Source organism: Drosophila ficusphila, unplaced genomic scaffold (assembly GCF_018152265.1).
Source record: "Drosophila ficusphila isolate 14025-0441.05 unplaced genomic scaffold, ASM1815226v1 contig_198, whole genome shotgun sequence".
Classification (NCBI taxonomy): Eukaryota; Metazoa; Arthropoda; class Insecta; order Diptera; family Drosophilidae; genus Drosophila; species Drosophila ficusphila.
The window spans coordinates 12278681-12300744 of NW_025064092.1; the positions used below are offsets into that span (position 1 = coordinate 12278681).

General features: G+C 47.2%; 6 protein-coding genes across 10 annotated transcripts in view; 3 read left to right on the plus strand and 3 right to left on the minus strand.

Annotated features, from left to right (window-relative positions):
- LOC108097006 (protein kinase shaggy) overlaps positions 1-1112 on the minus strand; it is a 42487-nt gene extending 41375 nt beyond the window's left edge. Inside the window, exon 1 of one of the 4 annotated variants that reach the window (XM_017199001.2) lies at positions 994-1112. The gene's annotated coding sequence lies outside the window, so the exon portion shown is untranslated. Of the gene's footprint in view, positions 1-94; positions 223-837 lie in introns of those variants that run through there. The other 3 variants (XM_017199000.2, XM_017199003.2, XM_017199002.2) reach the window with 3 other exon arrangements.
- Positions 1113-1385: 273 nt separating this feature from the next.
- LOC108097004 (phosphatidylinositol 4-kinase alpha) lies at positions 1386-10408 on the minus strand. 2 transcript variants are annotated; one of them, XM_017198992.1, is made up of 11 exons: positions 10141-10408; positions 9364-9577; positions 8241-9302; positions 7602-7661; positions 6698-7199; positions 5631-6617; positions 3765-5557; positions 2784-3700; positions 2528-2716; positions 2210-2456; positions 1386-2129 (listed from the first exon to the last, which is right to left on the minus strand). In XM_017198992.1, the coding sequence occupies exons 1-11, from the start codon at positions 10234-10236 to the stop codon at positions 1744-1746; spliced, it is 6453 nt and encodes a 2150-aa protein (XP_017054481.1). In that variant the 5' UTR covers positions 10237-10408; the 3' UTR covers positions 1386-1743. The 2 variants fall into 2 exon arrangements, with proteins under 2 accessions (XP_017054481.1, XP_017054482.1); XM_017198993.1 differs by lacking the exon at positions 7602-7661.
- A 218-nt stretch (positions 10409-10626) lies between these two features.
- On the plus strand, positions 10627-13145 carry LOC108097307 (polycystic kidney disease 2-like 1 protein). The gene is made up of 2 exons (XM_017199524.2): positions 10627-11627; positions 11772-13145. The coding sequence occupies exons 1-2, from the start codon at positions 10707-10709 to the stop codon at positions 13143-13145; spliced, it is 2295 nt and encodes a 764-aa protein (XP_017055013.2). The 5' UTR covers positions 10627-10706.
- LOC108097308 (seipin) lies at positions 13106-15062 on the minus strand. Its single transcript, XM_017199525.2, has 3 exons — positions 14542-15062; positions 13783-14270; positions 13106-13714 (listed from the first exon to the last, which is right to left on the minus strand). Exons 1-3 carry the CDS (start codon positions 14823-14825, stop codon positions 13374-13376), a joined length of 1113 nt encoding a protein of 370 aa, XP_017055014.1. The 5' UTR covers positions 14826-15062; the 3' UTR covers positions 13106-13373.
- Positions 15063-15363: 301 nt separating this feature from the next.
- Positions 15364-17142, plus strand: LOC108097309 (tetraspanin-33). Its single transcript, XM_017199526.2, has 3 exons — positions 15364-16010; positions 16071-16241; positions 16378-17142. Exons 1-3 carry the CDS (start codon positions 15596-15598, stop codon positions 16686-16688), a joined length of 897 nt encoding a protein of 298 aa, XP_017055015.1. The 5' UTR covers positions 15364-15595; the 3' UTR covers positions 16689-17142.
- A 982-nt stretch (positions 17143-18124) lies between these two features.
- LOC108097021 (myb-binding protein 1A) lies at positions 18125-22002 on the plus strand. Its single transcript, XM_017199038.1, has 4 exons — positions 18125-18545; positions 18610-18981; positions 19049-20329; positions 20397-22002. Exons 1-4 carry the CDS (start codon positions 18225-18227, stop codon positions 21873-21875), a joined length of 3453 nt encoding a protein of 1150 aa, XP_017054527.1. The 5' UTR covers positions 18125-18224; the 3' UTR covers positions 21876-22002.
- Positions 22003-22064: the final 62 nt, after the last annotated feature.

The following is a 22064-nucleotide window of genomic DNA, read 5'->3' on the forward strand; positions in this document are numbered from 1 at the left end:
ATAAATAAATATATTTTACATAAAGTATAAAAATAAGAGCATAATAGTAAATAGATTTTTTACAATTTTTTTATATTAATTTTGATCTACTTACTTGCCATCAAGCTCCACTGCGCGCTGGCTGCTCGGTCGACGTCGACGCAGGCGTAGAGGCGCAGTTTCGCTGCAGTTTTGTTCGTTTTTCCTTTTCGCGTATGTATTTGTTTGCTTTTTGCAACAATTTCTTTCTTTTCTTGTTACTTTTGTTTTATTTGTTATTTATTTCGCTGGCTTGCAACACTCGAAAAAAATTTATTAGATTATTGAAGCACGCACACCCACACAGGCACACACGCAGAGAGAGACACGCGACAAACACACACAAGTACACGAACACACGTACACTTGTTCACCACAGCGGAGGTTCTGGGCAGCGATGTCGGCAGCGGGTGTGCTTGTGTAACGCAATTTCCTCGCCGTTCGAGGTGTGCGTGTGTGCAATAAACTACAAAATATAAATCGCAATTTTCCAGTATTCATTTGTAGGGAATTTTCATTATTTCTTTGGTAATTCAAACGCACACACCACACAAAAAAAGAAACACGCATGGGGTGAAAAAAAGAGGAACGCACACTCGCATACATACACATACATGTGTACACGTTCAGAGAGCGGCGCTTATTTATTTTCAAAAATTGTTAATGTAGATTGGTTTTTGTGTTTTTTGCTTTTATGTATACGCTGCTCTTGGTTTTTTCGACTGCTTTCTTTTACTCAACACACTCACAAACACGCTCTGCTGGTTTTTTTTTTCGTCTTTTGCTACACCTTGCTTCCGTATATATGTATATATGTACCTTTCACACTCGCACAAAAAAAGTGGGGGGCGACGAAAATGTGAAAAACTCCCGTATGTTGCGGCACTTTTTTATTCGCTGTGTTTCTATTTTGCACGATAACGTTTAAGCACTTTTTCTCCAGCTGCTTTTATTGCCAAATGGACATTATTTTACCTACAACGCGTGTGCGTTTTCAATATTTCGACTTTTATCGGTTTTTCTTCGGTTTTCTTTTGGCACTTTGCACTCTTGGCGTTCTCTCGCTCTCTCCGTCTCGCTCTATCTTACTCGTTGGTTTTTACTTATCGGTTATCGATTGTTGTTGGCAGAGGCCTCTGTTTTAGCGAGTGCACCCTCCATTTTTAGCGGGTACAGCCTCCCAATTCAAGATTTCAACCATCTCCCCACTTGCAAAAACCTACTTAATCAAGTTCGACATCTACTAAGTGTCAACCGTTATTTTTTTGTTTTTTATATTTTCTATTTTCAGGTGGGACGCATTATTGCACTATAATCAACCAAGAATTAAAGAAATATTTAATTTCGCAAAAAAAAAGTTTGAAAAATCGATCGGGAATACAATTTATTAGTTAGAACCATAAACAAGTTACTTTCACTTCCCATTAATAACAGATATTTACCATTGTATAACATATTGCCCTATAATTGATTTAATATTAAATATTGTATAACGTATGTATGCGTCGTAAAATCTTGGAAAAAGTTCAACATCTTATAAGTACGCGAAACAAAAAAGAATTACATCTTGGAAATACGGGTAAGGGGGAATACATATGGGTGCGGCACCGAAACAATAATACGTATAGGGTTACGAGTTATTTTCTGTAGCAGCTTGAAGTTCTGGGGATTTCTTAAGTGTCTTTTGGCCAACAACAACGAACAAGAGGCGCCACTAATTGGGGCTTAGTAGGGTATCTGATTCTGGTAGTACTGAATCATGTCGTAGGTACGTGTGCGGAAGTTTTGGTACGAATTCCGGATGACAGCCAGCATGTGGGCGGCTGCCTCCTTGTTATTCTTGGTGGCCACGAACCGCTGCTTCAACAGGTTAATTGTCTGTCCCCGGAAACAGGGCAGCCCGGTGTCCAGCATCAGGGACACCAACGAGACAATCGCGTCCTGGTACGGACGCACCGCAAGGAAGGCCTGCACGCACAGCTCGCAGAACCACTTGAAGGCCGGCGAGTCCATCTTGCCGCCCATAATCATGACCATTTCATCGGTTAGCTTCATATCGGGCTCGAAGCCGATATTGCCACCTGGCGAGGACTCGAACATAAAGCCAAAATCTGCAGATAGTTGGGTTTTAATATCATCATTACCATTTCTGTTACCTGGTTGTCTTAATCTTGGCCATTCTGCCACTCACCTATGTGAATGATGTGGCCATCCTTGTCGATCATGATGTTTCCGTTGTGACGATCCTTGATCTGCAGCAGATAGCCAATCAGCGAGTATGCGGCCATGGACTTCACAAAGTTGGCTCGCGCCGCCTGAAACTCCTTGGAGCTCTCGTCGCCGTACTGATGCTGGAAATACTCGGAGAGGCCGCTGTCCGTCTGTCGGCCGAGCTGATCCCTCGACTTGGCATTCGGCACGCACTCGATCACGCCGCACTGCAATTCGTTAAGCGACAGCAGAAGTTTTGAACGAGATCCAGGAGAAAACGGTGTCGAAATAAACTCACCCCTGGAGCGGTGGCCACCACGCGGTAGGGGAACAGAAACAGATCGAGTCCCACTTGCTGGAAGATGCTCTTGAAGATAGTAATCACCTGCAGGGCCAGCATGTCCTGGCGCACGTCGTCGCCCACCTTGAATATGGCCGCCTGCCACGACTCCACGCCCAGCGTCATTTTCGCATCCTCCTGGGAATTCTGTGCGGAAACACATACTATCTAGTTTAAGAGAAGTTCCCAGAAGTGGAAGAGCCCAAGAACTCACCGGATTATTGGAAACCTCCATGGCGCGCGTCTCCAACTCCGTGATGCCGCATCTGTACACCCGGAACCTGGCCAAGTACGGCGCCTTGGCCGCACTCTGCATGGGCGTGCCGCTGCTGTAGTCGATGTCCAGCACCATGGCCTCCGGATTGGAGGGCAAATAGCAGCCGCTCTGCACCTTGATCCGGCTGAGCGCCGCCAGACAGGCGTTCTTTCGCTCAATGCCCTTGGCGAACGAGCGAATCTCACCGGACACGGCCGTTATCTTTCCAAAGAAGTCGAATTCCCGCTCGTAGAATCTCTTGGCAGCGCCCGAAAACGAAGCGATAATACTTTGCGACAGCTGATCGAGCGCCTCGTACAGATTGGGATCCCTGTGCTGCTGGTCCTCGTCCATGAACATGTTCGTCTGCATGTTCCAAATCAGCTGGTGGGCCACGATCTGCGATCTCCGCGAGATGTTCTTGATGAACTCCACCACGTAGCCCATGGTGTCGTGCCGGAGTGCCTGGACCAGTTGGGGAATATACGGCAGCACCGATTCCGCCGGGTACGAGGAGAGGGTCTTCACGGCGTACTGAGCGGTCAGGGGATGCGACGGGTATTGTCGCGAGAAGTACGCCAGCGCCTGGATGGGGGTCACCGGCGACCAGGACAGGATATACACAAGGTCCGGGCTCTCCTGCAGCAGGTTCTTGGTGGTGCAGAGGTATTTCAGCGCCTCGGGGATGTGGCACACCGCTATGGGATCGGAGCAGACCAGTCGCGACACCTCCTCGTCGATGATCTCGGCATTCTTGATCCGCTGCGGCAGGAAGACGGCCAGTGTGGGGTTGTAGCACCATGCGAGACGGGCGTAGTCCCGCCACACGTTCGGCTTGTACGGCCGGTTGCGCCACTCCGTGATCTGTTCCTCCCCTGAAAGCGAATTAGGAATGCCATTAAAGTCGAGCTACGAGATCGGAAAATAAAATTGGCTCACCTGGCACTACGAGATCCGGCAGACTGTTGGGATTGTACCAGGTGATAAGGAACTCCAGCTCGACGGCCAGCAGCTCCAGGATCAGGTTGCGTTTCTTCATGTAATCCTTGTCGTACGAATCCTTCTGGTACTGCAGCCGCTTGGAGCGGTTCGATCGCTTCGACAAGGTGGACGTGGAGTGCGGGATGGTGTTGTACCAGCCACTGCTGCTGCCACCGCCCGCCGCACCCACCGCATTGCCACTGGCGCTCATGGAGCGCGTGTAGTCGTTGGCCAGGCCGCTGCCGCTGATCAGGGAAGCCGTCTCCGGATTGTTCCTCACGGCCAGCATTTGGGTAGAGCTCACCGAGGCGTTGGTAAGGTCGTAGTCCCCCACCTCTGAGGTGACCAGATGCTTTTTCTCGCTGCGCATCGTCTGCCAGAACTTCAGCAGTATCAATATGTCCTCCAGCAACTGCTCCCTGCTTTGGTTCGGGCACGTGGGCGGTCCGCAGAAGTAGTCCAGTGCATTGGAGTAGATCCGCTCTCGCAGGATGTTCCTCGCCAGCGACTTGGGTATGGTGTTGCCCTGGAGGAGCGACAGGCCGCATTGCAGCAGCTTGAAGCGACAGCCCACCGTGGACACCTGGCGGTTCTGCCTGCTGCTCTTGAGAATGGGAAGACATCGGTGCAGCAGCAGGCAGAACATCTCCACCTTGTCCCGGTTGCAGTACTTGGCAGTGTCCACCATTTCGGAGAGCAGCTGCAGCCAAATCAGGTGCGGGGCTATCAGTATGGGCTTGCTGACCAGCTTGCAGCCCTCGTAGGCGGCCAGGGGATTCGTGACCTCCGTTTCCCAGGCGAACAGCCCCATCCGCTTCTCGAAGGTCGTCTGCCAGGCGCTGACCATCTCCTGGATGAAGCACAGCTCGAGATCCTGCCGGGCCGTCAGCACCCATTGCCAGCACTCGACGGCGGTCTCCATCGCCGACTCGGTGAACAGCTCCAGCTGCGAACTGGCCACCGCGTGCAGCAGCTTCCTGTCGATCTCCGAGCAGATGATCAGGTAGGCTGTGGCCCGCCACAGAGCTCCACGGTGCCGGGCATCGCTCTTCTCGGCGCAGGCCTCCCACACATCGCTGACCAACCGCTCCGCCAGCCCGGCCTTGTCCTTCTCACTGAGCACGGACAGCAGACCGCTGATCTCGCCGGCGTACTTGCTCCGCAGGCACAGCACCGACACGAACCGAGGCGTGTCGGAGTTGACGCAACTCGGCCGCTTGCTCATGGTTCCCGTGTGCAAGGCACTGCTGCTGACCACCGAGTCGAAGGCCAGGGCCAGCCCGCTGTGGTGGGCCAGGACGGGCGTGGGTATCTGGTTGGGGTACTCCTGCAGGTGCGAGCGCGTGGACCGCGGCGCCCACTTCATGGCCTCGTTGACGATGCCCTGACACCGGTCGGCGAAGTCCTTGAGGCGCAGCTCCCTCGCCGGCAGCGAATCCATCAGCTGCAGGGTGTACGGAGTGGAAACCACCCGCAACGTGGGCGTCTCCTCGTTCGGATCGAGGCTCAGGGAGTACGCCAGCAGCTGGAGGATGTCCAGCATGCACCAGAGCACCCGGCGGTTCCACAGCAGATGGGGAAAACGGTCGACGAGGAAGGACAGGTACTGATCGGCCACCACCTGGATGGGCTTGTGGATGTGGTTGAAGTAGACCAGCAGCAGGGTGGCCTGCGATTCCAGCACCTTTTCGCGGATTTCGTCGTGCGCATACAGGACGTTGCGGAACTTCTCGAAGACCTGGTCTGCAACGCTGGAGCGAAAGTAAGAGGAAGTTACAGATAGATAAGGTATTCCAGCGCTAGACTAAGAGCAAGTAAGCCCACCATTTGACGCACTGCCAGATGCCCGTCTTGTCCCTTTGGAGCGCCGTGTCGCAGAGGTAGCTCATGATCGGCTCCAGACTGGGCTCGTCCGCGTTCTCCACGCGCAGCATCTCCAGCCAGTAGACACTCAGCAGGTAGGTGCACTGGGCAAAGGACAGCTTGTTGATGGCCGTCGCCACGTTGTCCGAGGAGTGCTCCAGGAGCACCAGGATCTGGCTGCGCAGCTCGTTCACCGAATCGCTCTTGATGGCCAGGGTGTAGTTGAGCTCCCGCATGTCCGATTTGTGGGCGGTCTGCGAGATGAGCAGCGGCGACTTGGCGGCAATCTGCTGGACTCCCTGGTACCAATCCGCCGGCCAGAGGCGGGCATTTGTGAAGCCCATTACGACACAGTAGGCCCAGAAGTCCTTGAAGAGCTTGTGCAGCCGCTGGCGGGGATTCTTGATCGGTGGCAGGCGGCGCACCAGTACCGCAATCACCGGTATCAGCATGCCCAGATTGCCAGCGCGTGAGCTGGCCTTCTGGGCGCCCGGCGTGTTGTCGTAGCTGCGCTCGCCATCCAAACCGATCTGCACGAAGAGCTCCAGCAGCTTGCCAAGCAGCTCCAGCATCTCGGAGTCGCCCTGGATGTTGGCTGCTATGTTGCCCAGCGCGTTGACCACCGCGTCCGAGACGTGGTGAAACTGTTTCCGGTGCTCCGGGTCCGAAGTGTAGGCCAGGGAGGCCGACTGCACCGTGACGCGGGAGAACATCTTCATGATCTCGTCGAAGACATGGGTCTCGCACTGCGATATAATCATGCAGCCCAGCTGATCCACTATCAGGGCGTTCTGCTCCGAGGGCACCTTGCAGAACCGCTGGATGAAGAACTGCAAGATGTTCTGGGTGGTTTTCGAGGTGTCCTTCAGCGCGACGGCCACATGGCCCAGCATCACAATGATGTTCAGGCTCACCAGGTTCGATTTGTGGCACTCGCCCTGCGACTCACTGCAATTGGGAATGGAATGGGTTACACGTTGTACAAAGATATTCCCCCCAAATTCCCCTTGAGATGCTCATTGACCCACCTGCCTGACTTCTCGGCGGTGAACAGTCGGTTGGACACGTTGGCCACCAGGGCTGGGACACAGAACTGGTCCAGCGTGTGGGCAGCACGCAAGGCGATCGACAGATTCTCGATGGCCGCATCGCGCAGAGACTCGAACGCAGCATGACCACTCCTTCCGGCTCCGCTTCCCGTCTGCTTCTGGTTGTCCCCGTAGATCACAACGGCCGTCCGCGAGTCCGAGTGCTGGACCGCGATCTTGAACGGCGTCAGCTCCTTCTCCTTTTTCTGCTGGGCCAGCGTTTGCATGGCGTGGTCGTGAAGCTTGCCCAGAATCGGGCTGGGAGCCACAAGGAAATCGCGCAGATACGAGATCGAGGTGCAGGCAATGTTGGGAAACTTCTGGGCCAGCTTGCCCAGTCCCTCCAGGCAAACCATCAGCAGCGGCATGTGATCCATGACGATCTTGTGGCTGAGCTCCAAGTTCAGTTTCTGCGACAGCCGACCGCACAGCTTATCCGCCTCTGTTTTGGGTGATTTTCAGAGATTAGTGCGTACTTCATAGTGATACAGTCTAGCAGTTTGCAAACAAGGAAACAAGGAGCAACAAGGGAATGAGGAGGATGTGGATCTGTTGCAGCATGCAGCGAACGTAGGCCAGGCAATTAACAATAAACCACAAAACCAACTTGTAAAGTAATCAATTTAAGAGGGGAAACCACATTTGTGAGCAATTATATCAAAATACAGGTTTATCCTCGTTTTGTTTAACTAAATGACTATAATCAACCCAATGCAGCAACGATTTAAGAAATTTTGTTCAAAGCAAATTCAATAAGAAACGTCATATTTTTGTTAATGGTTTTCCCTATTTAACGATCAGTTTTGTGGGTATAAGAACTAGTTGGGATTACACTGCTGTTGACCTTTCTTCAATAAAAATTGTAAGCCATTCTGCAGGGATGGCACATTATAGTCGACATCAACTGAACCATATTCCGGGTTCCGGCCACCAAAAAACAAAAATTAAAAAAAAAACTATAAGAAACTAAAAGAAATTAAAGTAAGTAACTGAAAAATTATGAAAGAAAGAGAGAGGGAGCTGATAAACTAAACCATGTTGAACTCAAAGTAATTTTCTAGCAAAACCGCCTTCCCCACCACATCTTCCAATTTTTAATTGTGCAATATAAATTCTTACTATTTTTTTATACCCAGTTCCAAATAATGTGCTTGAATTTAAAATAAAAACAAACTAACGTATTGAACTTTCAATGATAGTTTGTTATAGTTTTCGTTATTATAATACATCAAAATAAAACCCTTGAATAAAGATGATATTAACATGATAAAATCAAAATCAAATTCATTGAGTTTATACGTGTCTTTCCATCCCCCTCTAACTGGAAACCAAACTTCTTCCCTCTTTCTTTCTTTCCACATTTTTTGCAATAAATATACACATTTATGTAGCTGCTTAGATTGCCATTTTGCATTTGCATTAATGCCGTAGCGTTGAGCTGGAAGTCTAGATCGAGTTTTCCGCGCAGAGGATCTTCGCTTACCCGTTTCATCGCGAATGGCCCAAACCAGCAGATCGACACACGCCGCATTGGCCATCACATTGACCTTGTACTTGTTGACCACCGCGATGCCATTCTCCTCGCGTCGCTCCCGCTCCTGATCCTGCTGCTTGTTTTGCAGCTCCGTTTGCCCGTTGAGGAACAGTCGTTTGACGAACTCCTGCACATCCTTGGTGAACGGCGTGGGCAGGTCCACTTGATGCTGCAGCAATTCGCGCAGCAAGGTGACCAGAACCAGGTTCAGTGTTTCCGAGAAGCTCTTATAGCAATAGCCCTTTATCTGGTGCAGCGAAAAGATGTCGCTGGCTTGCTCATCCAGATGTTCCAGCGTGTCCTTGGTTAGCAGCTTCTTAGACACCGCGAATATGGTCTGCAGATGCTGAATGGGAAACGGTGGCACTCGATACAAGGGTCGCGGGCCTCCTTTCGTGGGCGATTCGCAGACGCGCATGTTCGGAAACTGGTTAAAGCTTGAGCCATATCGCGTGAAGAAGTGCGTCCGTGGGTCGTACGGCACAGAGAAGTAGCTGTGCAGAGAGGGCTTGCTGTGCTTTCCGCCCGTATACCGTTGTCTGGCATCGTCGTGGCTGAAGTTCTGGGCCTGGGCCAAACTGCCCGACATGGAGCGGGGTATTATGGGCCGGAAGTGATGCGTTGCCGCCAGTCGTTCGCTGCTGCTAAAGGAGCCGCCACAAGTTCCACTCGCACTGCTGTTGGATCCGGTGGCATCGCGGCCTCCGCCTCTCTGGATGGGGAGCAACTCTGGCGGGAAGATGCGGCACAACAGAGGAGGGTCGTTGCTGGCGTAGCGGCCCATCGAGCGAGCCAGGCCAAAGAGAAGCGGTACGGTGGCCTTGCACAGGATAATGGGAGGCGGCGCCGAACTGCTGTCTCTGCTCGACTTGACTATGTTTGCAAGAGCACCCAGCGTTTCCACCTGGTTTAGGATGATCTCCTCGCGGGAATCGGGGCATTTCGCTGCGATATCAGAAAGCAGGGTGTTCAGACAAAAGCTAAATTTCTCGGCCGAGGGAATGCGAACGCCTGCAATGGTAACTTGTATTAGCAATGTTGGTTTTTCTCCGTATTATATGCTTGCACTTACGCTCGACTTTGCTGCTCCGAGCATCGTCAATCCATACGGCCTTGGGCAGACATTTTGCCAGGCGGAGCAAGTAGGGCACAATCTGACCTTCGTGCTGGCAGCCACCCTCTAGATAGTAAATACCCAGGGCGATCACCGCATCCTGGGCCCGCGTGTCTAAACAAAACACTCCAGCGGCATTCTCCTGCGGACAATACCGGAACAGGGTCTGCACCTGTGAGCAGGAGACAATTAGAGGCCATAGGCATTAGTGGGGTCTTTCTAAGTAATTTCCCAAATGTCCATAGAAGTTCCAACTCAAAGAAACTGAAGTTTCCGAAACAAAAAATTTAATACACATTTTTTAAATTAAATTAAATTAATTTTTTTTATAATAGACATTAGCGTCAAATAACTTTGAATCACATTATGAAAGCATGTTATGCCTGGTATGAGAAGTATTTTTGAATTATCACGGTCCACATACGTACACCTCGGTTATTTTTGTTTTTGAGCGCAATTTATGAAGTAAGGATTATAAAAGTTTGATAGATAATAGAGCAGGTTACTGGCATTGCATCAGCATGAGTTTAATATCGTTTTTAGAAGCATAATTCCTCTAATTAGAAGCGTTTTGTGTGGGGTTTTTGCGAAATGGAGGGCCATCCCCACACCACCGCCCCTTGAGCACCCACGCATGTCTGTTCCTTGGTCGCTGCTCAAGGTCAGTGCGAAAAGTCGATGCCAGAGGGAACTTCTGGACAGGACCCAGGGCTAAATTAACAGAAGGATGTGTACCTTTTCCCAGGGAGTGGGCTGAATCCCAGCCAGAACGCGAGCCAAACACAAAACGGTTCGCTGGTACGTGTATTTATCCGAGGCAGTCATCGTCATCGCTCCCGGTTCCGCTCCCCACTAACTGGTGACCACCTGCTCCTCCGTTCGTTCGTTTTGATTCGATTGGTTGTCTCACGCAAATCAGCTAGGCGTTCGTCATTTTCGTAATTCGCACGCGAAAAATTAAATTAAATTATTTCCTTTTATTTTACTTTGCCTCCAGTGTGACCAGCGCTCACTACCAAAAAAATTCCGTGTCGCTTGAAAAAATACTAAAATAAGCTTTTTCTTGAACCATAACCATTTGAATTTTAGCAACAAAAATAACCGTCGAAGGCTTTTACCAAACGTTTCGCTTTATTTTTTATGTGTGGGAGAGAAAAGGAAATTTGGGAACTAGAAACTGCAAAAACCTTACTAAGTAGGCCCTGAAAAGCGTGCTACTTGATGTTTAAATAAGAAACAAATCCAGTTGATTTGAAGATCCCCAAGTATTGAAAGCAAAGAAAATTCAAAGACCCAACGAAATGAAGGCGAAACAAGCCCATAGGGCAATGTGCGCAATAACGCTCGGAATCATAACAGTCTGTATGATCGCAATCACCATATTTGCGGGATTCAAACACGAGGTGGTTAAGTTCAAAACCATGCTGGTCAGCATTGTAATAGCGCTGCTTTTCCAGTACCTAATCGGGGATCCCATAAAGTTTGTGATCCTTGCGATGGACCGGGCCCTCTGGCCGCCGAAACTTTACATACCGCCGCTTAGTGATAAGTCCTACAAGCACGACCGCCGAGATTTTCTGAAGCAACGCCTATTGAGCCAAAAATCCAACCTTATGATATCCTCGCAGTATAGGAACTGGAAGCTCAACGAGCAGTACAAGGTGATTGCCCATGACCTGTTTACCTATGGACAGTACTATCTCTGCCTAATGTGCTTAGTATTGGTTACTCGGGATGAAACCCTCTACCACAACACTCGAATTATTAAGGAGCTCTTCATGAACAACCACACGGACTACACGGGCCTGAAGGAGGTGTACTTTCTGAACCAGCTGTACGACTTTATTGAGTCCACTCTGGTGATTGCCTTTAATACGAATTTCAGTGGCGGGACCTCCACGGGATGGGCTCACGCGGAGCAAACGGTTCTCCTAGGAGTGATTCGCTTGCGCCAGCTGCGCGTGGTTAGTCCAGATATCGGCCTGAGCCGACCGGAGTTCTCGGAAATGTACTATATGCCCGATTGGCAGTTGCCATACCGGCGACTGTACTACGCGGATAAGTATTGGCGGATCTACGAGCCCTGGATCCCCATTAGGGTAAGCTTCGAGTTTTTGGATGGCCTGCTCATGAATTTCGATCATGTGGGCCGCCTCGCCAGTTATCCAGAGCTGTCGGGATACGTCAGCCTGCTGGCCAGAAGCACGGCAAACAGCATGAAGGTGGGTACATTGTTAATAAAAGGTGATTCATTTTTATTTAAACCTCCCAAACTCGAAGAGGGAACGGGGGAAAAAAAGCTTCCCTCAAGCTAGGCTTTAAATTTGTTGAATCATTTTTTAAATTCTTCACTTACGGTTTTTTAGGTCTTGGATTATCTTCACGAGTATCATTGGTTGACCTTAAACACCTCGGCGGTGTTTATAGACTTTACGCTGTATAACGTGGACGTCAATCTGTTTAGCATCTGCACTTTGCGGCTGGAGAAAACTCCCTTTGGTGGCACAGTTCCGGATGTTCAAGTGGAAAGCGCCAAGCTCCTGGAGGATGTGGATCAAATGCCGTACACCGGGCTACTAGCCCTGCTTATCTACGTGGTGGTTCTGATTCAGTTCTCCCAATCGCTGGCCCTGAAATTGTGGTACGAACCGCATTTGCTGAAGAGCATTTGGAACAGGTTGGATCTTTTCATCTGTTTGCTAAATGTGATGGTGGTTGTGCTGGTGGTGCTTCGCGAGGCCCTAGTGGCCAGTATGATGAAGAAGGTCGAGGGTGCCAGCAAAATGGAATTTATTGATTTCCGGCGTCCATCGCGGCTGCATCAATTGACCACGATTACCGTTGGTTTTCTAATATGCGTAACAACGCTGAGACTTTGGCGGGTAATGCAGTTCTCCAGTATCTTTGAACTCTTCACCAGGACGCTCTATTTGGCCTGGGCTGCGGTGGCCAGCACCGCCATTGCTATCATGATTTTCCTTATGGGCTTCTGCTTCGCCGTAGTAACCATAAATGGGAATAATAGTGACAACTTTACCAACTTCGTCAAGAGCATGGTAATGTGCATGTGCTTTTCATTCGGCTTTAGTGCCCAGGTGAAGCCATCGGAGTTATTCTACGGCGGAAAATGGCTGGGCATGTTTCTATATGGCGTTTTGGCCTTTGTTATTATCGTCCTCTTGATTAATGTATTTGTCTCCTTAATCAACGATTACTTTACTGTTGCCAAGACCATAAGAGACCATTCTGAGAAGGACCATCGGATCAATTTTTTCCAGTTTCTGCGCGTTGAGTTTTCAAGATACTTTACTTGCATCCATAGTTTACCCTGCTTTCGACGAGCGTACGTCCGAAATAAGCGCACAGTGGCACAGAATGTGAACCGGAAACTGAATGTGATGGACGCGAACAGGGCACTGCAACTTAGCAAACAAACAGGTGATAATCGGGTTGTCAAACGGCCATCTGATGAAGATGAAGAAGTCCAGTTGAAACATAAAGATCGTGGCGAAAGGATAATCAACGTTGGTAACATCCTAAACACTCAGTTTAAGTTGCTTAGCATGATCCTGTTTGAGGATTATGAAGAGGATAATTCTGATGAATCTGAAACAGATCCGGAAGCAGCTGGAGGATCACAAAAAAAAATAAGGAAGATCAACCTAAGAACGAAAATGAAGCACATGCCTAAAAATAAGACTTCAAATATAAAAATTTTTTTTTTTTTTTCAAAAAGTTAAACAATTTTTAAAATAACATATTTATGATCATCCAAGCAAAGCTTTTTTCCACTGGAAAAGAAGACCCCTGGCATCCTCAACATATATGGAATGAATTCATTTAGCAACTGTGTTAACTAACTTAGTCCTTAAATATATTTAGTCTTTGGCTCAAGCGTCGCATGGGCGGTGGTTTCGTCTTCGGTGGTGATTCCTTCCTTCCCTTTCTTATCTGAGTCCCTGCTGATTTTAGTGGTCTGCAGTGGTCTTTTTCGGATGTCGCTTACGCAGTGCATCCTTTGAATCCGTCTTGCCACCGCCTGGTTTCCTAATCAACACCAAATCATCGGCATCTGCGTCGCTAATTGTGTCCCCGCCCACGTCTACAATATCGGACTTATCACCTAAAGCAACCAAGTCGTCGTCGTCGTCCCGCAGGCTGCTCGTCTTGGAGCGGACTACGCCGGGTTCAAGCGATTTCGTGAGCCGGGCATATTTGATTTGCAGGCTGTGCAGCCAGCTGGCGTCGGACCAGTGGTACCAGCTGAGCAGAAAGACGACCAGTATAAAGAATAGATTGGTGCTAATGGCTGGAATGTAAAGAACAGGATTAGCGGGAATTCTCTGCCGCGGAACCGGTGGCAATGTGCCGACATACCCACTATGGCCGACAGCACGGGCCAGTTGAACATAATGTACCGCAGACCGGTAAAATCGGCCACAATGTGCAGAGTAACCGTGTAGAACTGGATCTTCTGTGACTGTATCTCCACGTAGACATCTGTGATTGGGTGCTGTCGCTCCTCCAGGTAACGTGAAAAAATCTCTACCGGGACATGCTGGAACTCCTCCTTCCAACCAAGCACGTATAGTGGGCTTAAGGCCCAAGTGGAAATCATGCGGATCAAAGGTGATCGGTATCGCATCATTGCCGATCGGCAGGAGTGACCCCTCAGCATCGAGTCGTAGTCTCTCATTTCAGCGCAGACCATAAACATGCCCAGCTCAAGGTTCTGCGGAGACTCCGGCATATCGATGTTAACAATTACCTTGTAAGCCTGGCCAACCATCAGGAGCTGTTGCTTCTTCGTCAGCGAGACGTGGGCATGGGGAAAGGTGCAGGGCGTGCTGGTCTCAAGACAGGTTCTGTGCAGGTCAGAAAAAGGTAATGTTAGTATCACCTAATTGTATATAATTGGGTACTAAGTCTAAAACCGTTGATCATGAGTCAAACAACTTGTAGATTATGGCTATATTTATGGACCTGGCAATAAAAGATAACCATGGTTTCAACATTGCAGCTTTTAATCTATATATCTATATTCAAGGCTTCAAGGCTGGGCAGTAATGGTGAACATTTAAGGATTGTACATTTCAATCGGGTTACGTGCCCTTTTGAGATCCTTTTCGTACTCACTTGAACTGCATGTGTACTGGTCGGGTGTGTGATATGGCCGGCATGTAGATGTAGTAAAAGGCGGCGTACATGAAGACCGCCAGCCAGATGATGAGCACCACGGCGAAGGCGATGAGTCCCAACCGGAGAACCAGTTCGCGCACCGTGCCCACCTTCTCATCGGCCTTGCTCCGGACGCGATCGTATACGTTCCAGCCGAGATTCAAGACCGGTCGGATAAGAAATCGGCGCCCTAGGCCAAGAGGATCCAGGCAGAAGACAAAAAATCGCAGCAGGAAGTTCATGGCGGAGTGGGACACCAAGTGCAACTGGAACGAGTAGCATTTAAGTCCGTCAATTACTCTGTTTATGTGCTATCAGCGCCGATTGCTTATCGATTCACGATTTCTGAAGATTTGCATAGTTCTACGGCTTTATCGGCTGATTCACATATAGCATTTCGATTTCGACGGCGATTCCAGACGCTGTACCGGCTCATCGAGCAAAGGTCAGTGCTAAAATGATTTTATTTTCAGAATGATAGCGAAAAAAATAAACTGGCCAACAGGAAAGTAAAATTCGGCCCAAGTTTGGTTCCTGGGAATTTCTCATTTTACTTCAATTAACAATTATTATTTACTTCAATTATCAATATTATTACATTTCTAATTGATTAATGGTTATCATTATGAAAAGTTAACATCTGTGAAAGACTATGGTTTTTAAGAGTACCACTGACTGACTAAAAAAAATACTCCTTAAAATTCAAATACTTCAAACCTAACAAGCACTTTTGTCAACTTGTTGCACGGTTTTGCTGGACAGTGCTTTCTTGTCTGGCCAGCTGTTCCCCGCTATCGATAAACGATTGAACACGATTGTTTTTATTATGTACAATTTATTTTTTGTGTATATTTTGCTTTTCGTGCAATTTAAAAGTTTGTAAAATATCTTGATGGCAGTTATTGAAAAACAAACAACAACACTGCCTATGCGAATAACCGAGACTGAAGATTAGATTAATAACAAATAAGGACATCCACAGACAAGGATTCAGATAAGATAAAATCCGAGCATGAGCAACTACCGTTATCAGGGGGGCGGTGTCGGTGGTGGTGGTATGGCCGGGGGGCGTGGCTACTGCGGAATAGAGGTGCACGAGGGGATCCATCACCGCTTCACATACGTGAGCCAGTACGTCAAATACAAGATCTTCTTGTTGAACTTTGTGTTCTGGTTATTTGGAGGCCTGCTTTTGGGAATCGGGATTTATGCCTTTAGGGACAAGTGGGAAGAAGCCAACGGCTCGGTGCGGCTGGAGAACTTTTACGACGTGTTCCTCAATATCTCTCTGGTGATGATTCTGGCTGGCATGGTCATTTTTATGGTCAGTTTCTTCGGATGTTTGGGAGCACTACGAGAGAACACCGTTCTGCTGAAGCTTTACTCCATGTGCCTGCTGTTCTTCTTCCTCATGGAAATGGCCATCGGTGTGTCATGGTTACACCAATGGGGATATCAGAGCTCTCACTAATTTTTCACCTTTGCAGCCATTATATGTTTTGTGTTCCCACAATACATGAACACCTTCCTAGAGAAACAGTTTACGGACAAGATCATCCACTCTTATCGCGACGATCCGGACCTGCAGAACTTTATTGATTTTGCCCAACAGGAGTTCAAGTGCTGTGGCCTTAGTAACTCCGGTTACCAGGATTGGAGTAAGTTGAGAATACCGTTGACTATGGTATCCAGAGACGCAAAGCATTATTTATAGTTGTCTAAAATCTAAAACAACAAACAAATATGTATTAATTTTCAGTCTCGTCAATCTCTGAATAGTTTTTTTATTTTCAGGTAAAAATGACTACTTTAACTGCAGCTCACCATCGGTAGAGAAGTGCGGAGTGCCTTACAGCTGCTGCATAAATGCCACCGATATATCCTCCGGGCTGGTAAACATCATGTGTGGCTACGGCGTCCAAGAGACTCCGGTGCCAGAAGCCAGAAAGCGAATCTGGACCAGCGGTTGTATTGAAGTCGTCAGGGTTTGGGCAGAGCACAATCTGTACGTTATTGCCGGCAAGGCCCTATGCATCGCTCTCATCCAGCTGCTGGTTATATATTTGGCCAAAACACTAGAGGGACAAATTGAGCTACAAAAGTAGCGTCAGTTGACGTGAGATCCGGTGCAACCCGAATTTTACGGGCCGTATGATCTCACCTGAACGCTGATCACAAACAGCACATACCCTTAATATCCTTCATTTAATTTAATTTATTTATAAAAGGCTGCTCAAACCCTCAAACCCAGCGAATATACAATTTTTACTCAGTAGTAATCTGTATATTCATAAATATTCCCATTCTCAATTGTTGTAAGAAAAAAAAATTTGGGTTGATGAGCTATAAAATTGTAAAACCTTCCAATATGATTTAAGTCTTTCTTAATAGTTAAGAAGAAAGGGTTAATTTCGAAGTATTTAATATGCAATTAGTAGTTTTAATGAATCGTCTTAAGATCTTTGAGATTATGTACTTGTAGTATTTACTAGTTAAGTTAAACTTAACCCAGTATAAATGTTGTGCAATTTTTATTAAATACTCGAATATTTATACTCATATGAACCCGACCAAACATTGCCATATTATACATATACATACATAAATTACTCGCTAAATATCGGTGCATTTTTTTTACATATGTGCATAGCTCTAGATAATAATTATAAATTATTATATTATATCTGAAATAAAAGCAATTTGAAATGTATAATAAAAATTGAGCCGTTTAACGGTAGGCTTATGATAATAAAAGACAATATAAAATATTTAAGGGGGACAACTAGTGTGAAATTTCAAAAAAAGCAATTCTGATTCTTTAATATTCATATTTCGGTAATCTACCGAATTTACAAATAACATATTAAAATTTCAAATCGATATCTCAAATAGTTTTTGAGTTATAGCAATTTAAAAAGCAGCCGCTCTTATAACAGTGCTATCATCTTTAAACGAGTTTTTCTCGAAACAGCATTTTCCGAATTTACTGCAGTGATTACTCAAAAACAAATGATCCGATCACTATCGAATTTTTATATATATATATATTATATAGCTCTCCGTACGACCAAAATTTTGGCAAAATTCGAATTTTTTTTAAACGCCGCCATTTTGTGAATTTTTGATATTTTTTATAGTAGGTCATAGGTACAGACAATATTATCTAGTTTAACGATAACTTTTTTTTTTTATTTCATCTACGGAGAAGGGCGGATTCACTGCAGCAGTGAAGGGCTTTTTTAGCGCCATTGGAGATCGACTATAACTTAAAAAATATTAAATATTTTTCTTCAAAAATTTCACTTTATATTCTTAAATCATGTATAAATACATTCTTTAAATTTAGAAATAATTGATAAAGTAGTTTTTTTTAATAAAAATTCCCAAAAAACACCTTTTTTAGGCCGTCACATTAGTTGTGCCCCTTAAACAAATTTACCTTAGTAACAAACAGTATTTTAATCGAAGAATATTTTTGAAAATTTCGACTTCACCTGAATACCCTCGGTTATCGATAGTTATAAAGCAAGCGCTGCTCGCGAGTGTCATCCCTTTTTGAAACAGCTGAAAACACGAGGAGCAGATTTTAAAATATTGTAACGAAATACATTTAAAATCCCCTAAAAAGCACAGGCCGAAAAATGAAGAACAAGGTGGATAAAATCACAACCAACGGTAAAGAGGCGAAAAAAATCGTTCAACAAAAACGAAAACACACAAATACTCTTAAAACCGACGAGGATGTGGAAACGAAACCACCAGCCAAGATTCCCAAGGTTTCAAAAAAGAAGCCATCGGAGCAAGAAGAAAAGGAGAACACTCCGAGCAATGCTCCCCTAAAGGTGTCACAGATCAACAAAGCCGTTTTCGCTGTGTTTAAAAAAATTCAGGACAGCCAGCCAACTGAAAAGACGATCAATTCGCTGGTGGTACTGCTGCGCGATGACACGAATGACGAACAGGTAGATGCCGTTTTAAGTATTTAAATATTTTCGTCAACAAATTCTTTGATTTCCCTGCCCCCAGCGCACTGCCACTACTTGCTATGTACTCAAGCGTTTGATTCGCTCAACAGGAGCAGATAACATCCAGGCAGTGGCCGTAGCCGCCGGCTACTTAACCTGCATCCTAAGAGCCACTCTCTCCATCGATGCCCTGGAGGTTTTAGAGACCTTAAAGCAAGATCTGGCAGTTGGTAGCTCACTAAGGGGCAAGGAGGACTCACTGGCCGCAGTGGGCCAATTGGTCACTGTTTTTTGCGTACTACGAACGGTGCAGTTCGCGGAGACCAGGCCAAAACCCCTGGCAAAAGTCTGGGAAGTCCTGGTGGAACACCTAAAGGGGAAGGAGTACCTGGTGTCAATATCTGCGAATATTCTCGCAGATAGCTTCGTTCGTGTGGGTATTTTCGGTCCTTCGCTGGAAATAACTTATGTTTTATATATTATGTATTCAATTTTCACAGATAACAACGGCCGAATTCGAGGAGCTTCTGTGGCCGCTTCTGCAACCCCAAATAAAGAAGCCACTAAGTGACTTAAAGGTGAATACATTTGATCTTTTGTTGGCCGTGCATCTGAACTTTCCAACAATTCTGGGACGAGAGGAACTTATTGCCAGCTTGTGGCCGAAGAAACCACAGTACGGCCAGCTTTTCGAGCTTTATATCTCGGGGTCCACCATTTACACTTCTGATGTGTACTCCAGATTAGCAATATTCCTGGCCAATGGCGGAAAAGACCTACTCGCTGCTTGGCAGCAGTTTATCGACTCCAAGCAGCCGCTTAAATTGAATGCAGCCAAGGCCTGTGTTATTCAAGTACTGGGAAACTTACTTCTCAAGATGAAGAATAAGGAAGCCCAACTAATTTTTGATGTTTTCACACCCACCTGTGTGCAGTTTCTGCTGCAAGAACTGTCAATCGCTAAAGGGGACAAAAGCGAAACTAAGAAACGCTCCCAAAAAGAACTGCGTGAAATTTGCTTCAAGTTCGAGGGATGCCTGCTTTTTAGTTTCGAGAAGCAGTTACAAAGCGACGAGGTCAAGCTGCAGCTGCTGCTCAAGTTGTTTGACCAAAAACTGCAGTTGGACTCGGTCATTAGCATGCCTCGTTTCAGCCATCAGCTGATTAATCAGTTGGGTGTCGAGAGTCTTCAGAAGCTCTACGATTACTACACCAAGCTGCTGGGCTCTTTAGAGGACACAGATAAAGTGAGCCTAATGCACTGCCTAAACCAGATGCAGTTCATCTTGCAGCACTCAAAACTCGATCAGGAAGTCAAGTGGCGTACGAAGCAGTTGCGTTTCTTGATTCTCGCTAGCCTGTTCCACTTGGATGCCGCCGGAAAACCATGTGAGGCCGCTAAAGCCAGCGCTTTCAGTCGCCATTGCTCGGCTCGATGTGAGGAGATCTTTATGGGTTCCTTGGTGCACAAGTGCTCGGGTTTGGCAGCTCTGTGCCAGCTTCTTAACAAGACATTGAGTTTTCTTAACAAAGAGCTAGGTAAACCGGGTGCGGAGAGCAAATTGCGCTCACCAAGAGATGAGGCTCTCAAAAAACCGTGGGAAACGGTGGAAAAACTGCTGGCGAAGCCCAGTGATGAAACGGATGTCCTTGGCCTATCCTTCGAGGCACTTATCCTGTTCGTTTCTTTGGCCCTGTGCACAAAGAGTACCCTATCCGTTGCCGTGTTAGAGGATTTGATCATCTGTCGGAAAAGTGCGCTTAAAAAGAGCAAGAAAGACGTAAGAGCCCAAGTTTTTACCTTATTATCGCTGTAGCTAATTGTTTTCATCTTTTTTTTGTTGATAGGCTAACGAAGAGCTTAAGTGGCAAGATGTGCTAACGGATGCCCTGCTACAGTTGCTCTTGCAAACAGGTCATTTCTGGCGCGAGTTTGTTAACCTAGTGGCCGACTCCTTGATTCCCCACCTGGAGCCTGCTAACCTTGAGCAGGTTCTTGAGGTGCTTAACATGAACAGAAATCCCTTGAGCAAGAAAGACGAAGGAGAGGAAGAAGAGGAAAGCGATGAGGAAATGGAGGAGCAGTCGGAAGCTTCCAGCGATGATTCGGACAGCGCAGACGATGATGATGAGGATGAGATGGATGTTGATGATGAGGATGGCCCGACAAATTTGGATCTGATTCGCGAAAGTGTTCGTCAGGCATTAGTTAGCAATGGCGAAGCCGATGAAGATGGCGCCAGCAGTGTGGATTGGAACGATGTTGATGAGGAGCAGGGTGAACGCTTAAATGCTGCTCTCGAGCGATCTTTTCAGGCGTTCCGACCCCAGTCACGCAAAGCCAAGGCCAAGGAGCGCCCCACCAAATCGGAGCGCATCGATAACACTAGTCTACTGCACTTCCGCATTCGCGCCTTGGATTTGCTTGAACTTTTTATCACCAAGAAACCAACTCAATCTGTAATCCTAGACGTATTACTCTGCGTCTTCCAGGTGTACCGTCATTGCAGCGGCGATACCAAACTTCAATCGCTACGAGAAGCTAGCTTAAAGCTGCTTAAGAAGCTGCTTGCGAAGAACATTGATTTTGAAGCAAACCAGGACAGGACGCCTATTCTGGAGGCCATTGAGCAACTGATGTCCACTGGGGATGAGCAGTCGGAGGAGGACCACGAGGGCAGCAAGCAAACCATTAACCGACAGGCCAAGGCAGAGGCCACAATTTGGAGGGATAAGTGCTTCGCCTACTTGGTCAGTCAAGGTTCGACAGCTGGGGACCCCAAAGACAGTGCCGTTTGGCCTTTGCTCGTCGAGTTCCTGGAATTGTGGGCGACCAATCGTCGTAGTCGCCTATCGCTGGCCAGTTACGAGGCCCTATTCCAGGCTGGTCAATGGAAGGGAATTGCTCCATTGTCGGTGGTTTTGGCATCCCATTTGGATATACAGAAAACCCGCAGCTTCCGCCGCGGGCAGATTTTAAAGCTTCTAAGTAAGCAGTTTCGCCGGCTGGAAACCGCTCTGAACGATAACACCAAGGCATCCAACGAATTTGAAAAGCAACTGGCCAGATATGTGGAGCAACTAGAGGCGGAGTCTGGCCATCTTACAGAACTAAATTTGCTGCAAAAGATTCTGGCCCAGGGTGGCCAAAAGCGGCAGAAGCTGTTGGAGAAGGTGAACGCTCTGGCCAAAAAGCCTCACCCGGAGAAAAAGACAGCTATTCAGACGAATCTAAATAAGAAACAGGCAGCAGCGAAGGAGCCAGAGAACGTCACAAAGAAGGACAAGTCCAAGAAGACCAACAAAAAAGCTGCAAAAAATAATTAAAGGCGCTACATATATAAAGCAGCTTAATATTAAAATAACACTAAGTTTACCATCTTAGGGACTACTTGCTGTTAAATGCTAAATTAGTGTTGAAGCGAGCATACAATAAACTAAAACAAGCCAGGTACTTTTTGTTGAATCTTTATTTGGTTAGGGCCATGTCGAGCGTAAGTCTAGTTTTTAGGCGAA